The following is a 16,170-nucleotide window of genomic DNA, read 5'->3' as shown; positions in this document are numbered from 1 at the left end:
TGCTTTTTTCAAATCTTCTGGAACTTTTCCTTCTTTCAATGTATTTTGTCTGCTAGTTCATTCCTGCATTCTTTCAAAATCCAGTTTGCTATTTCATCTGGTCCATGCGATTTTCTGACATCAAGATTACTAAAGTGTTTCATTATTTCATTCTTTGTTACTTTTATTTCTTTCATAGGGGGGACTTTCTCTTTCCATTCGATCTCTTCAGGTTGTATGTTCTCCCTTGTAAACACTGATTTAAAATGCCTGTTCATAATTTCTGCCATTTCTATTTCCTGTGTATTCAACTCCTCCTTGTCTTAATTTCTCTAAATCTTGTTTGTTTTTCAGTTTGTTGTTTACAAATCTGTAAAATAGTTTTGGTTGATCTTTGCATTTTTCTATGACATCGTTTTCATATTTTCTCTTTTCTTCTCTGCACACTTGTACGTATTCATTTCTATAACAAGTATATATTTTCCATTTTCAGGTATTTTGTATTTCTTTAATTTGGTCCAAGCTTTATCTCTTTTGTCTTTTAACTCCTTACAACTTTTGTTGTTCCGGCACTTTACTTATTCTTTTTCTTGTTTTTGTCTTGGGAAATACTTTTCCACTCCTTTTTTTATAAATTGTTGTCAAAATATTCCATTTCTCTTCCACTGTTGTTTCTTCTTTGTATATTCTTTCCCAGTTTTCTTTTTGAAAGAATTCTCTTATTTTATAAAAAAAAAAAAAAATCATACATCATTCTTCCTTTTCTATATTGTTCATTTCTTTTCATGTATTTTTCCTCATTTAGTTCCAGTTCAATCAATATGTGGTCACTTTTACTTATTGGTGTTTTATATTCAATCTTTTCCACTATTCTAGGTTCAGATGTGATTATTAGGTCTAGTCTCGATGGTTCTTCTTCATTTCTATACCTAGTGTTCTCTTGTATCCATTGTGTCATTGTATGGTCAATAATCATCTCGAGTAGAACATTTCCCCATGAGTCGTCTCCACCCTTTACTGTCATCTCTTCCCAACAGACTTCTTTGCAATTAAAGTCGCCCATCATTACTATTCTTCCTCCATCTTCCATCATCTTATTGTTATCTTTGTGTCTTCTAACATACTTTTATGTTCACTCTCTTCCCACGAGGCTGTTTTTGGAGGCACATAGTTTATTACAAACATTCTGCTCTTCTTATCTCTGTCTTCCACTTCGATCATAATCATCTCTACTGTATTCTTTCCATATGTGACACACCTCACGTTTATATCCTTCTTAGTCAGGAACATAACTCCACCCCCTTGCTTTGTCTCTCTGTTTCTAATCCAATAATTAAATGCATCATGTCCTACACTGTTGGGTGGTAGTGGACCTTTCAATTTTGTTTCTACAATTCCCATTATGTCCGGTTCTTTTTCCTTCAGATAATCATTCAGCTCATTCAATCCTGTTATTAATCCATCTATATTTGTGTAAGACACTTTGAATTTTCTGCTACTTCCATTGTATTTTCTGTTTCGCTTTTGTTTTTCTCTGGTATGACCCATTTCCTCACTTTCATATTCACTACTCTGCTATAGAATTTCTCTTTTTCTGACTGTTCTGTTCTCGTTTTTTTTTTTTTCCCTTAGCTTCTTATCTTTTCATTTTTTCCTCCTCTCTTTCCTCTTTATTCATTTCTCTTTTTATCCATATATTTTTATATTGTTCACTGTTTGCTAGTTTCCCTGTTTTTCCTAAGATATTCTCTGCTGTTGTTTGTGACCTGAATTTAATCTTAATTGGTCTGGTCTTATCTGTACTATACTTCCCGAGTCTACACATCTCTTCAATTTGTCTCATGATTTCAGGTTCATCTTCCTGAACTAATTCTAGTAAACTGATTACTTTTTCTTTTTCCTCTTTGATTCTTGTGGTTCTATTTAGATTATATTTCTCTTCCATTCCTAATATAATTATACATTTCTTTTTATCTGCTAAGTCTCTTACTATATTCTCCTTCTGTCTCATCACTTTAATAACTGAGTCTTCAGTTTGGTCTTTCATTTGCTGTTTTATTATGTCAGTAAATGCAACTTTACTGTTCTCTTGGATTTTTTTCCAACCCTGTGCTTCTTTTACTATGGACTCTTTATTCTCTTTATTATTCCTCTTTAACTCCTCATTCTCATATTTTACTTCTTTTAACTGTCTTTTTAATTCTTCTATTTCTTTAGTTAGGTTTTTGTTCACCTTCTCTAGTTCTTCTAATTTTTCAACTCTCTGCGCAATCTTTGTTATTTTACCGAACCTACTCTCCCAATGTTCGGTCATTTTCTCAAGTTTTTTCTCTAGTCTTGCTTATCGGGGGAGGTTGGTATACCCCCTGGAAATTATTATCTTCACCTTCCATTGTGCTGCTCTTATCTATATTTCTAATCCAAAATCATCATCGGTCCTTCGCTTGTTTACAAGACGCCTGGCCTCCTGGACCAAATCCTCCCCTTCCTCATTTCCTTCCATTTCCCTCAGTAATCCCTCCCCTTCTCCTTTTTCATCACCTTCCCACTACACCACAAGCTTTCTCCTTCCCTATAAATACAACACAGGTATTTCCTTGTCGTTGTGATCCTTGAAATCCTTGGATAACTCTGGAGTCCGAACTTCGCTGTCACCACGACCGACGTGTGTGTGTGTGTGTGTGTGTGTGTGTGTGTGTGTGTGTGTGTGTGTGTGTGTGTGTGTGTGTGTGTGTGTGTGTCAGCGAAAAAAATACACGGGAGCGACGAGCGATTTCGCTCGGGAAAGTTCCAATGTCGCTCTCGCAAATCCAATAGTGGGAGCGATCCCCCACAAAAAATCGCTCCCGCGGTAAGATTCAACGTTTTTCATGCATTATCCATCATTTGGCAATCCCTGAATCCCATTATCATTGATGAAAGGATCAGAGCAAACACAACTTACCCGTGATCAATCATTGCATTATCAATCGATATCATAAACGCAACGCATCAATCAACTTTAATTTGTTGATGTACGTACGTATGTTTACGCGGTATAGCTGCTAGAGTTCAATGGCTTACCTAGCCTAGCTTCGTATCAGCTGCATGCGCGCGTATACTATAGTACATATTGACTAGACTCTACACAACTATCGTACTACACAATGTCGCTAATTGGGAAATGTATGGTACCTGTATGCAAGGAAGTTCATTGGTTGCATGCAGCTAGCTGCCCAATCAACGCGCTGACTACATGTACAATGCACCATACCCAATACCACATCACCGCATGCATACATACAGTGTACATATGCAAACTCGCTCGAGGCCTAGGAGGGAAACTGGGAAATCCCATTTATAACCTCGTTCGCGTATTTATGAGAAAACAAAATAGAATCATATGTTTGGTTAGTAATTGAAAGTAAATAGATTTAAGTATAAATATGAACATTTGATAATGATATATTTAGTTCATAAATATGGATCTTTGGAGGGAGAATAAAAAAAAAATTATTCGTTAGCTAGCTTAGGTTTACGGTAGCTAGGTCTACGTTTGTATGTCACGTCTATGCCAAACTTTCGATGATCGTACATCATGGAGCGATTTCTAGTGAAGCGAGTGAAGATGAGTGAAGATGGTTTGCCCTCAGATTCAGTCTTTTCAGAATCGAGGGAGAGTGTTTTGACGGCAGGAACCACTTCTGGACCAGCAAAGCCTAATTCAAACTCTACGGGCAAGGGCCAAGGAAAACGAAAACCATTAAAGTATGAATCTACTATACGCTCGTGGAACCTAGATTAGCTTGAAGTGGATCGGGGCAGTGATGGTACTCTAACGGTGTATTGCAAGGCTTGTCGTGCATTTCCACCCCCAACCACTGCCAGTGGAAACAGAGGCGCTGTGTCTGCCGATCAGTTTCACCCCTCCCCTCCCCCTAAAATTAAAGGTTGATTTGTTTAAAATATATACATATATATATATATATATATATATATATATATATATATCAACACATGAGTAATGAGTTATCCTTCCAATAGTTTGAAGGTAATCGAACCTGCAAAAACATGGCTCTGGAAGTATCAAAAATGGCTCTGGTAATTAAAAAGAATGGCTCTGGTGAAAAAAAAAAAAAATGACTGGATTTTTTTTTTTTTCCTGGTGTGTGTGTGTGTGTGTGTGTGTGTGTGTGTGTGTGTGTGTGTGTGTGTGCGTGTGCGTGTGTGTGTTTGTGTGTATTCACCTTGGTCTTTTTTGGATCACGTGTTGGACTCGTGATCGACAGCTATTTCCAAAGGATTACAAAGGCGGAGCATGTCGACAGGAGACCTTTTGTTCCATATCTAGGTCGGATGCGAAAAAAATCACAATAATAATAAAATAATAAATAAAAACTATAATAATGTAAATAACAAATAAAATACATAAATAAATGCATAGGTATAGTTAAATAATAAACAAACAGGTAAATAGTACATACATACATATACCAAGTCTTTTTTCCCCCTTACAAGGGGGGTAGCCAAAAAGGGAAAGGCATAAAATCATTTCCACCCATTCCATTCCTGAATACACTCCACACCCCTCCACCCTCCCTCTTATCTGAGCACCTCCTGGATGACGGGTCATCCCTGCACCTTGTCCACTGCCCTGGGTCAGAAGCAGTGTCGCAAGACACAGCACATCCACAGCAAGGCCGCTTCATTAAATCGGCGACCCCCCCTCTCCGTCCCCCCATTGCATAAAAGGAGAAGACTGGGAGAAATCCCTTCGGGCTGCGTCAAATTTTGCTCACACATACTACCTCACCCCCATACCCCCGCCCATTCCACCTCATGCAATCACAACATCATCCATATACAACCATTCTCCATTCACCCCTGTCTTCTGTCCTCTCCCGTCCTTCCTCAACAGACATTCCCCTCTTCCCCAAAGCCCCCTTCACCCCATCCATCCACCTCATCCTAGGACGTCCCCTCATGTTCACTCCCTCCACATCTGCCTTCCATACCTCTTTTACTAGTCTTCACTCATTCTTTCCATGTGTCCAAACCATCCTAATATTCTTTCATCAACCATATCTCCCAGCTCCTTTTCCACCCCTTTTCTCATCCTCACCTCCTCATTTCTCACTCTATCTAGCCTAGTAACCCCCCATCATTCTTCTCAGACACCTCATACTTCTCAGACACCTCATACCTGATACTTCTCAGGTAAATAGTAAATAATGATAAATTAACATATAACTAATAATAAATGAAAATCAAACAGACAAATGATAACAAAACAAAAACAAATAATATAGAATAAATTATAATCATTACAACATCTTGCTTAGGTGTTTATCTAAATGATTCTTAAAGCTTCGAACTGAACTACATTACACTACCTGTGCAGGAAGTTTATTCCATTCATTAACTACACGGTTCGCAAAGTTGTTTCTACCTACTTCCAAATTGAATTTATTTCCGGACAGTTTGAGACCATTGTTTCTTTTCTGATCAATGTGAAAATTTTGTCACTTTTGATGTCAATTCCCTTTAGAATTTTAAAGACCTGTATCAAGCCACTTCTGAGTCTACGCTTTTTTAGGGAAAACAGATTCATATGTTTTAGTCGATTTTCGTATGATATATTTTTTATATTTGGAATCAGTTTTGTGGCTCGCCATTGTACTTTTTCCAGTCTGTCAATGTCTTTAATGAGATTCGGTGACCATACGGAAACAGCATATTTCAAATGTGGACGAACTAACGATTTATATAGCTTGTTAATGAGTGTTGGACTTTTGAAATCAAAAGATCGCGCAATTAGTCCTAGAATCTTATTTGCTTTCTCAGAGGCTGAAATACACTGCTTGGATGATTTGAGGTCGTTACTGATAATTACACCGAGATCTTTTTCACTATCCACTTTTGTTAACGAATTTCCAAATAACTTGTAATCGTACTTACTGTTATGTTTACCTATGTGCATTACTTTGCATTTACTTGTGTTAAATTTCATTAGCCACTTTTCAGACCATTGCTACAATTTATCTAAATCTTCTTGAATATCTAATTGGTTCAAGTGATCATTTGCCATTCCGCACAGTTTTGTATCATCAACAAATTTGGAAACAGTAGATTTTAGTCCATGGTCTATATCATCTATATATACTATGAATAGAAGTGGCCCAAGAATGGAACCCTGAGGAACTCCACTTGTAACATTTTTCCATCCAAAAGTTTTTCCATTTAAAACAACTGTTTTCGACCATTCAACCAATTACTAGTCCAATTTAATAGGCTACCACTTATTTTGTGTAAAGCTAATTTAGTAAGTAGTCTTTCGTGTGGGACGGTATCAAAAGCTTTTGCAAAGTCTAGATATATTAAATCTATATTGTTTCTTTTGTCATAATTCGAGATAACTGTGTTGTAGAATTCGAGTAAGTTAGTCACGGAAGAACGTTTCCGTCTGAAACCATGCTGGCTATCATTTATCAAACGGTTACTTTCTAAACGATGTTCGATAGCATCTCTGATGATAGTTTCCATTATTTTTCCTACGATTGAAGTCAAACTTATAGGCCTATAGTTATTTGGTTTATTTTTGTCACCTTTTTTGAATATGGGAGTAACGTTAGCTAGCTTCCATTCTCTTGGGACATCTCCGGATATGATGGATTTCTTGAAAATAATTTCTAATGGTACAACAATCTCATTTTTCATTTCCTTTAAGATTCTTGGATGCCAACCGTCAGGCCCTGGTGTTTTATTAACTTTGAGCTTATCTATACACCTTTTAATTTTTTCTTTTGTTATATTTACCGTAGTGAGTAAGTTTACCCTAGACTTTTCACAGGTTTCAGTTTGGAATTCACTTTGAGGTGTTTCGTTTACGAATACCGAGCTAAAATAATTGTTTAAGATATTACACATTCCTTCATTTGAATATTCAAGTTGACCGTCAGCAGATAATAGTGGACCAATGTGATTCCTAACAACCTTTTTATCTCTAATGTAACTATAGAATTCTTTGGGATTCTCTTTGGATTTATCTCCCGGAAGAGAGCTCAGAGCTCGTATGACCGATCTATGGGTAATGCTATGACCTTGCACACACACACACACACACACACACACACACACACACACACACACACACACACACACACACACACACACAACTCCCCGCCCACGAGAGTCGGAGTAACGACCCGAAGCGCAGCGATACCGAAATAATTTCGGCCTTGGGCAGGATTTGAACCAGGTGCTGACGCACCTCCATGCTGACAGTCCAGTACTCTATCAACCGCGCTGTTTCACACTAAAACTCCGTGGACTGTCGTAATCATGTATTTCAACCTGCGAGTATATTACAAATATCCTTACATAAATCCACAGTATACATAACGTGAAAAGTGTTGAAACCATCAACAAAAATAACACTTGTACAAATTTACATTGGAATTAAACGAGGATAATCCTCTAAATAACCATCAATAAATCTTTTGAATAAACGTAACTACAATGACAGTTACAATAGTATGAAATATATAGACATTAGTAACAAATAAGAAGTCCAACATTCCTCTATGGCTAATTACACGATTATAAAATTCACAACTTAAGCTATTGTAAGTACTCATCTAAATCATATTCTATACAAGCAATATATTGAAATCAGTATTACTTTACGCAAACAATCTGTTAACCGTAATACAACGCTCCTATCACATGTTACAAAATTTAGAAATCATAACTCACATTAGTGCTCCAAGCCTTCTAGTGTGAAAATCAAACCATCACCCGGGCAGGGACCTAGGTCCTTACATTTTCACCTCGGACGCTGGTTCCTCACCGCTGCCCGCCTCACACCTCGAAATCACCGACGAGAATGTCGGTGTAATGAGCGTCACCTCCCTAGTAATATCCACGCGAACAAACGCACAGCGCTACGCGCAGAAACGGTTCCCTACACAAATACAGTATACAAGATCCCAAAGGAATAAACATGTGATGCATTTATTCAATAATTACAGTACATTAAATAGATACAAATAACTTTAATTAATACAAAATAAACGTACAAATGCACAAGTCATCCTAAATGGTTCGTACAAACAACTTGAACCAATATCATCGTATAGTGATGATACACTCCCCACCCCGCCTTGAAGTTATTGTTCCTCTATGGGAAGGATTACTACGAGCCGGTGTACTGAACGTTTAACCTGCACGTCCTCTAGTCCTTCATACTTCGATCCTGAGCTCTGGTTCTTGTATCTAATTATTACATCCCTTACAAGCCCATCTCGTCCAGCTAACCTCCAGCGTCCCCTTAAGGCATTATTATCCTGTACAAGTACTAAATCATCCACTCGTAGATTCCTCTTGACAACATGCCACCTTTGCTGCACTAGAAGAGTAGGGAAGAAATCCCTTTGCCATTTACGCCAAAATCCAGTTACTATACTATTTAGGAATTCCAATCGGCGATTCATGTTACACCGAGCCCATGTTCCCACTGGTGCGTGATTGGAAGCACGACCCAACAGCAGTTCATTAGGACATAAATAACATCCAGCATTCACATCAGACCCACGTTTGAGGCCGATTGGCCGTTCATTCAGGAGATTAGCTACTTCAAAGAATACAGTCTGCAATTCCCCGAATGTGAGCGTGTTTTCGCCTATCATGACTTTCAATGAACGCTTCACACTTCTGATTAATGCTTCACTTACCCCATTTTGCCATGGGGCATCAGCTGACTTGGTGAACTGCCATTCCATACCTTCATCTCTTCCAAATTTACACACATTCCAATCAAACTGGTTAAATACTTGCTTCAATTCTTTGCTCGCAGATACAAGTTGTGGGCCTCTATCAGAATACATACTGCATGGGTAACCTCTAATTGATACAAATCGCCTGAAAGTCAGCAACAGGCTCTGTGTATCATACCCGTCAACCAGATCTATGTACACACTTCGGGTGGACATGCAATTAAAGATAATACCAAAGGCTTTACCAAACGTCCTACGCTTAACTGCGTCACGTATTTTGAACGGACCGAACATATCACAAGCAGTATGACAAAATGGTGGTGATGGTCTGAGTCTCTCCTCTACAAGTTCACCCATTTTTTGCCCTTCGACTTTATGAGATAATTTCTTACAGATTACACATTTATTCTTCAATGATTTCACAATTCTCCGTGCTCCAGGAACCCAAAATTTCCTTTGTAATTTTGAAATCGTGGTATCTACTCCCGAGTGATCTATACCATGCAGATGTGACAAATATAAATAAGTGAATATATTAGTTGGTGGTAATAGCATATACACTTCAGAATTCCAATTTTGTTTCAGCCAATGCTTCATACGGCTACCTACAATAATTATGCCTTCATTGTTGATCGTAGGTCCCAGTCTGCTAAATCTAGTCTGCCAATTTTTTGAAAACTCCTTTTGAACTTCTCTCACCCATAATTTCTCTGCGACCTGCATATCGCTGCTATTAACATGGTTACCTATTGCCCTGAAAGATTTAGACCTTATTGACGCCAATACCCTACTCGTTACCCTGAGTAGCTTTACATAACTACTAAATCTTTGCAACTGAATAATAGTAGTTAGATTCGGTTGTGAGAGCCCTCCGTGAGTGACGTTATTAATTATAGATGTACACTTGTTATTCTCACCCTCATCAATTCTATCTGGCAAGTCTGTTTTATCAGTTTGACTAATTGGCCAGGATTCAAGGGGCAATTTTAAAAATTCTGGTCCCTTCTGCCAGGTTGATTCACCCGTCAGAAATTTAATCTCTGTTGAACGAGTCAGCATATCAGCGGGATTGTGTTTTGATGTAGTCCACCACCATTCCTTAGGATCAGACTTGCTTTGGATCTCTGCAATTCTAGTTCCAACGAATGATTTGAATTTATGAGAATCCTTTTGTATCTGAGCCCTCACTATTTCCGAGTCAACTATATGAATTACTCTCTCAAAATGCCACTCCAGCTCTTGCTCAATTTTCATACGTAGTCGACATGAGAGCACCGCGGCACATAGCTCAATCCTTGGAATACTTGTTTGTTTGGCAGGTGCCATTCTACTCTTAGCCATGATAATGGATGATCTATATTCTCCCAACTGCGTAAAGAATCGGCAGTATGCCACAGCTCCATAAGCAAGTCTTGATCCATCAGAAAATAAAATCAAAATCGGGTTGCCAGTCGCGTTCTCAGGTCTAATCGAGCGTTCAATCCTAAGGTTCTCGAGATTGTACAATTCCTTGAAGAAATGTAGCCATCTCCTTCTGTACTCCTGAACCATAGGATCGTCCCATCCCTCATTCTTGCTATCCATTATCATCTCTCTCATTAGTAACTTAGCTGACAACAAAAATGGTTGCACCAAACCCAATGGATCGAATACTGAAGCTATCTGACTAAGAACCATGCGTCTAGTAAGGTCTTGGGGAAATTTAGATTCTAATTCTTCATTCAATAAATTGGGTCTAGAGTGAATCTTATTTTGCTTAGGGGAAAAGTTTATCCTGACAGAGTAGTAAAATTGATCACTCTTTATGTCCCATGACATCACCAAGACCTTTTCCGTTTCAGTTTCCAACAATTTTATGCCCGCGAAATTATGATTATTCGCAGAAGTCACCCAGTGCTTCACTACAAATCCTCCGCTGGCTAGAATATGTTCTGCCTCCTTGATAAGCTCAGTAGCCTTTTCTTCGCTGTTCACTGACTGTACCATGTCATCAACATAAGTATTTCTCATTATCATTTTAGCAGCAGCCGGGTATTCACTCGCATACTTCTCCGCGGTGTGCCTTAGTGCCAATGTTGCTATAATACAGCTTGGCCTATCCCCAAATGTAACCCTTGTCATGATATAATGTTCAGGGAATTCTAACACATTAAAATCTCTCCAAATGAATCTATGCGTATGCTGATCCTTTTCATCTAGCCTAATAGTATGGTACATCCTAGATATGTCACCCATTACAACTACTTTCTCCTGTCTCATCCTTAGTAATACTCCCAACAATGAATTCAAAATGTCTGGACCTTTCGCCCAATATGCATTTAGTTGATGACCGCGATAGGAAGCCGATGAATCAAACACGATTCTCATAGGTGTAGATTGGGAATTTGGCTTCATTACCTCGTGGTGATGGATGTAATGAACGGGACCAGTATAAGATACTCTTTCAGCCCTTGTAATTTTCCGTGCTATACCTCCAGCGATCATCTCATCAATCTGATTTTGATACAATTTACAATGTTCCGAGCCACGGCTGAGCAATCTTTTCTCTGTCGCCTTCATACGAGCAACGGCACTAGCATAATTGTTGGGTAGATTTGCGGGATTCTCTATCCAGGGATATTTAACAACCCAAACCCTATTGACCTCATCAAATGTAAGACCCTGTTCAATTAATTTCAGTTCTCTAGTTTCCTTTAATGTCCACTCATCAGGTATACTCCTGCAAAAACAAGGTATATCATCATAATCTGTATCGTTTCCAAACACATTATCCAAGGATACCTTCAAGTCAGGTAGTTTACACACTTCTATTTTCCGAGTGCTAACATCAAATAGAATATGATTCACCCTAACACAAGCACTGTCGCCTCCTCTCTTCGTACCGGTACCCATGCTACCTCTAACACAATAGCCAAATTGGTTTTCTAGCAACTGGAGGCTACCTACCGTTTTTATTACTTTGGGTAATAACTGACAACAATCTGATCCAATCAGCATATCTACCTTACCAACCGGTCTCACTAGCAACATTGGATTCACTTGTAGTATTCTACTTAATTCGTTAGCATCAACCTCGTACACATTCGATGTTATCTCATCAAGACCATATGCCTTAATTTTCCAAATTTTGCCTTGTTGATCTACCAAAGGAATGGTGTACTCCTTACTCATGCATGACTCCACGACATTACCCACCTTTGTGATGGTCATCTGAACATCCTTTCCTATTAACCCTAACCTTTTTGCCATTGAGTGAGTTATAACAGTTACGTCTGATCCACTATCCCACATTGTATTTATGGGTACACCATTGTGGTATATTGAGCTAACCATTAACAAAACCTTTGACGTTTTGTGGTCATTTATATGATACATTGTTCCATTCAGTGGAGATCTATGCAATAATGGATGGTGCCACATGCCACACTTCTTGTTGTTAAAGATCACATCACAAGTTTCCCTCCTTGTACAATTCCTCGCCCGGTGTTGATTAGACAAACAGTTAAAGCATAAATTATTACTTTTGACAATTTCTAACCTTTCTTTATCACTTAATGATTTAAACACATAACAATCTTGAGTATCATGGGTACTGCTCTCATGAAACCAACATCGGTATGTGGACCGAGTTGAATTATCATGTTTATACCTATTGCTGTCAGTTAAATTATTAAGTACCTTAGTTATATTTAATAACTGTCTTTCTATATTAGCTTGATTACCCTGCAAGTCTTTCACTAGTGTGCTAAGATCATTATTTTGAGATTCCGTGCTCACTATATTTATGTTTGACCTCCGATTACAGGTGGTTCTAACAGCAGACCCCATGTACTCAATCCTGCGTTTCTGGGTTAACAAATATTTCAATAACTTGTCAAATTCCAAACTACATCCACTATCATCCATTATTGCCACCCATTCTCTTTTCTGTGCAAGTGGTAAAACTCTTTCCACCATGCCTAAAACATTAGTAGAGTTCATTTCTGCTTGTAGTTTCATCTTCTTCAAATCCAAATAACACCTTTCAACCGTATCTACCATTTCAATAAGTCCCTTGTCATCGCCATCTGCTATCGGTTTAAGAGCACGTAAATCACCGATTATCAAATCTACGATTTTTCTTTCGTTACCATATTTTTTATTCAGTCTGTCAAACATACTCTCATAATCATTCTCTAGGCCTTTGATAGAGTGTAACGCTTCGCCTGACAAACACTGTCGTAATGCATAAGGGTCCCGTCCAAAAGTAGGCACAATTAGTCTCTCATAGTCATCTTTAAAACTAGGGAATTCCCTCATGTTACCTGAGAAAGAAGGGGGATCAAGTTTCTTAACTGAAACCCGGGGTATATTATTTTGTACAACTTGTTTATGAGCACCCCTAATCTTTTCTAATTCGATTTTTAAGTTCACTTTCCGTATTTCCAAATCCGATATATAACCTTCTGCCTCCTCAACTAATGTTCCCTTTTCTGTTCTGTACAGTGAACTTACCACTTTATCGTTCAATTCTTCGACACTGTTGAACACCAGTTCGACTTCGTGATAAATACCGTCTAGTACAGCAAGGGGTGCTTCCTGGTCACGCGCCGTGGTAAAGCTGTTGAGTTTCCGGGTGAATTTGCTCTTAGCAGCTGCCCGTTTCTTCTTCAATTCGTCCAGCTCCTCGTCCAGCCCCATCTTGGATAATGTTGAAATGTTTCACACTAAAACTCCGTGGACTGTCGTAATCATGTATTTCAACCTGCGAGTATATTACAAATATCCTTACATAAATCCACAGTATACATAACGTGAAAAGTGTTGAAACCATCAACAAAAAAAACACTTGTACAAATTTACATTGGAATTAAACGAGGATAATCCTCTAAATAACCATCAATAAATCTTTTGAATAAACGTAACTACAATGACAGTTACAATAGTATGAAATATATAGACATTAGTAACAAATAAGAAGTCCAACATTCCTCTATGGCTAATTACACGATTATAAAATTCACAACTTAAGCTATTGTAAGTACTCATCTAAATCATATTCTATACAAGCAATATATTGAAATCAGTATTACTTTACGCAAACAATCTGTTAACCGTAATACAACGCTCCTATCACATGTTACAAAATTTAGAAATCATAACTCACATTAGTGCTCCAAGCCTTCTAGTGTGAAAATCAAACCATCACCCGGGCAGGGACCTAGGTCCTTACATTTTCACCTCGGACGCTGGTTCCTCACCGCTGCCCGCCTCACACCTCGAAATCACCGACGAGAATGTCGGTGTAATGAGCGTCACCTCCCTAGTAATATCCACGCGAACAAACGCACAGCGCTACGCGCAGAAACGGTTCCCTACACAAATACAGTATACAAGATCCCAAAGGAATAAACATGTGATGCATTTATTCAATAATTACAGTACATTAAATAGATACAAATAACTTTAATTAATACAAAATAAACGTACAAATGCACAAGTCATCCTAAATGGTTCGTACAAACAACTTGAACCAATATCATCGTATAGTGATGATACACGCGCCACCGAGTCGTGTGTGTGTGTGTGTGTGTGTGTGTGTGTGTGTGTGTGTGTGTGTGTGTGTGTGTGTGTATTCACCTCGGATCTGCTGCAGTCTCTGTCGAGACAGCCAGACACCACCCTACGGCAGTGAGCTCAGAGCTCATTATTTGCCGATCTCTGGGTAGGTCTGAGACCACTCAGACACCACACACCGGGACAGCAAGGTCACAACTCCTTGACTAACGTCCCGTACCTACTCACTGCTAGGTGAACAGGGGTTACATGTGAAAGGAGACAAACCCAACTTATCTCCGCCCGGCCGGGGAATCGAACCCCGGTTCTCTGGCTTGTGTGTGTGTGTGTGTGTGTGTGTGTGTGTGTGTGTGTGTGTGTGTGTGTGTGTGTGTGTGTGTGTGTGTGTGTGTGTGTGTGTGTGTGTGTATTCACCTCGGATCTGCTGCAGCCTCTTTTTCGAGACAGCCAGACACCACCCTACGGCAGTGAGCTCAGAGCTCATTATTAGCAGATCTCTGGGTAGGTCTGAGACCACTCACACTCCACACACCGGGAAAGCAAGGTCACAACTCCTTGACTAACGTCCCGTACCTACTCGCTGCTAGGTGAACAGGGGCTACACGTGAAAGGAGACAAACCCAACTTGTCTCCGCCCGGCCGGGGAATCGAACCCCGGTTCTCCGGCTTGTGAGGCCAGTGCCTTACCAATCCGCCACCGGGCCGTGTGTGTGTGTGTGTGTGTGTGTGTGTGTGTGTGTGTGTGTGTGTGTGTGTGTGTGTGTGTGTGTGTGTGTGTGTGTGTGTGTGTTATCACACAATGAATGGTCTCCAGTACGCAGATTTTCATCTTATCAACGACATTACTTTTTCCATCGAGAACAGGAGTTCGATGGAAGTATATGTTGAAATATAAATATTTGTTATTATGCATCTTGTGTTGTTTTTGATTGAATATACAATATATAGTAAGATTTTTTCATTTGATTTATTGTATGATCTGTACTTATTTGCATGCCGTGTAACAAAGTTCAGTTGCTAGGCCTGAGAATTTTTTCCCGCGCTAAGGGAGACGCCACGCCATTACAATTCAGTCATGGTGGAGCCACAGGGAAGAGAGGTTGATAAATATATTTTTTTCTGAACATAAACTTATTTGTGACAAGTATATTGTGCCTTGGTAGAACAATAAACAGTTGTGCTTTTCCAAGCTTTTACATAAAACCCATAACTTTTAACAGTATATTCAGAAATTGATGCGCTGAGGACTCTAACCTAGCCGATACGTATCAAATGGACAATGATTTAACTTCTGCACTGTCAAGAAAATGTAAGATGAGTACAATATTTTATATATGTATACTCGAGTTACATATACACGAATCTTATACTCAACCCCGCCATGATTAGCCATCGGTAGTATGTACTGCACAATGAATAGTCCCCAGTACACATGTTATCATCTTATCAACCACATTAATTCTTTTTAATTCCTTACAAACACGATCGAGACTAACAGAAGCTCGATGGGAGCATATTCGGAAACTGATACGCTGGCGGACTGAGGACTAGAACCTAGCGGATACGTAACAATTGGACGATGACTTATTCAAGTGTGCTATCAAGAAAAATAGGAAATAGATGCAATTTCTTATATACGCCTCTCGAGTTATCTATACACGAATTCTATACTCAACCCACCCCTGCTATGATTAGCCATTGATAGTATGTACACGAATGGAATATTACTGTGGTAATACTCTCCCACTTGCGTATATACAAGTATAAAAATCATGTATATATATGTAACTTGAGGAATTGTACTCATGCTGTCAACTCTTTCGATGTCCAGTGCAGTACCTCAACATGTTGAAGTCAATTCTCGAGAGATATTCTCTATTGT

General features: G+C 38.9%; 1 protein-coding gene across 1 annotated transcript; it reads right to left on the bottom strand.

Moving 5' to 3' along the window:
• Positions 1-7,254: 7,254 nt before the first annotated feature.
• LOC143027311 (uncharacterized) lies at positions 7,255-13,412 on the bottom strand. The gene is made up of 2 exons (XM_076188581.1): positions 8,181-13,412; positions 7,255-7,311 (listed from the first exon to the last, which is right to left on the bottom strand). Exons 1-2 carry the CDS (start codon positions 13,410-13,412, stop codon positions 7,255-7,257), a joined length of 5,289 nt encoding a protein of 1,762 aa, XP_076044696.1.
• Between the last annotated feature and the right edge of the window lie 2,758 nt (positions 13,413-16,170).

The sequence above is a fragment of the Oratosquilla oratoria genome, chromosome 8, assembly GCF_046742065.1.
Source record: "Oratosquilla oratoria isolate Oo_2021 chromosome 8, ASM4674206v1, whole genome shotgun sequence".
NCBI classification, from domain to species: domain Eukaryota; kingdom Metazoa; phylum Arthropoda; class Malacostraca; order Stomatopoda; family Squillidae; genus Oratosquilla; species Oratosquilla oratoria.
Note: the sequence above shows the minus strand (reverse complement) of the source record. Positions and strands in the feature narration are given on the sequence as shown.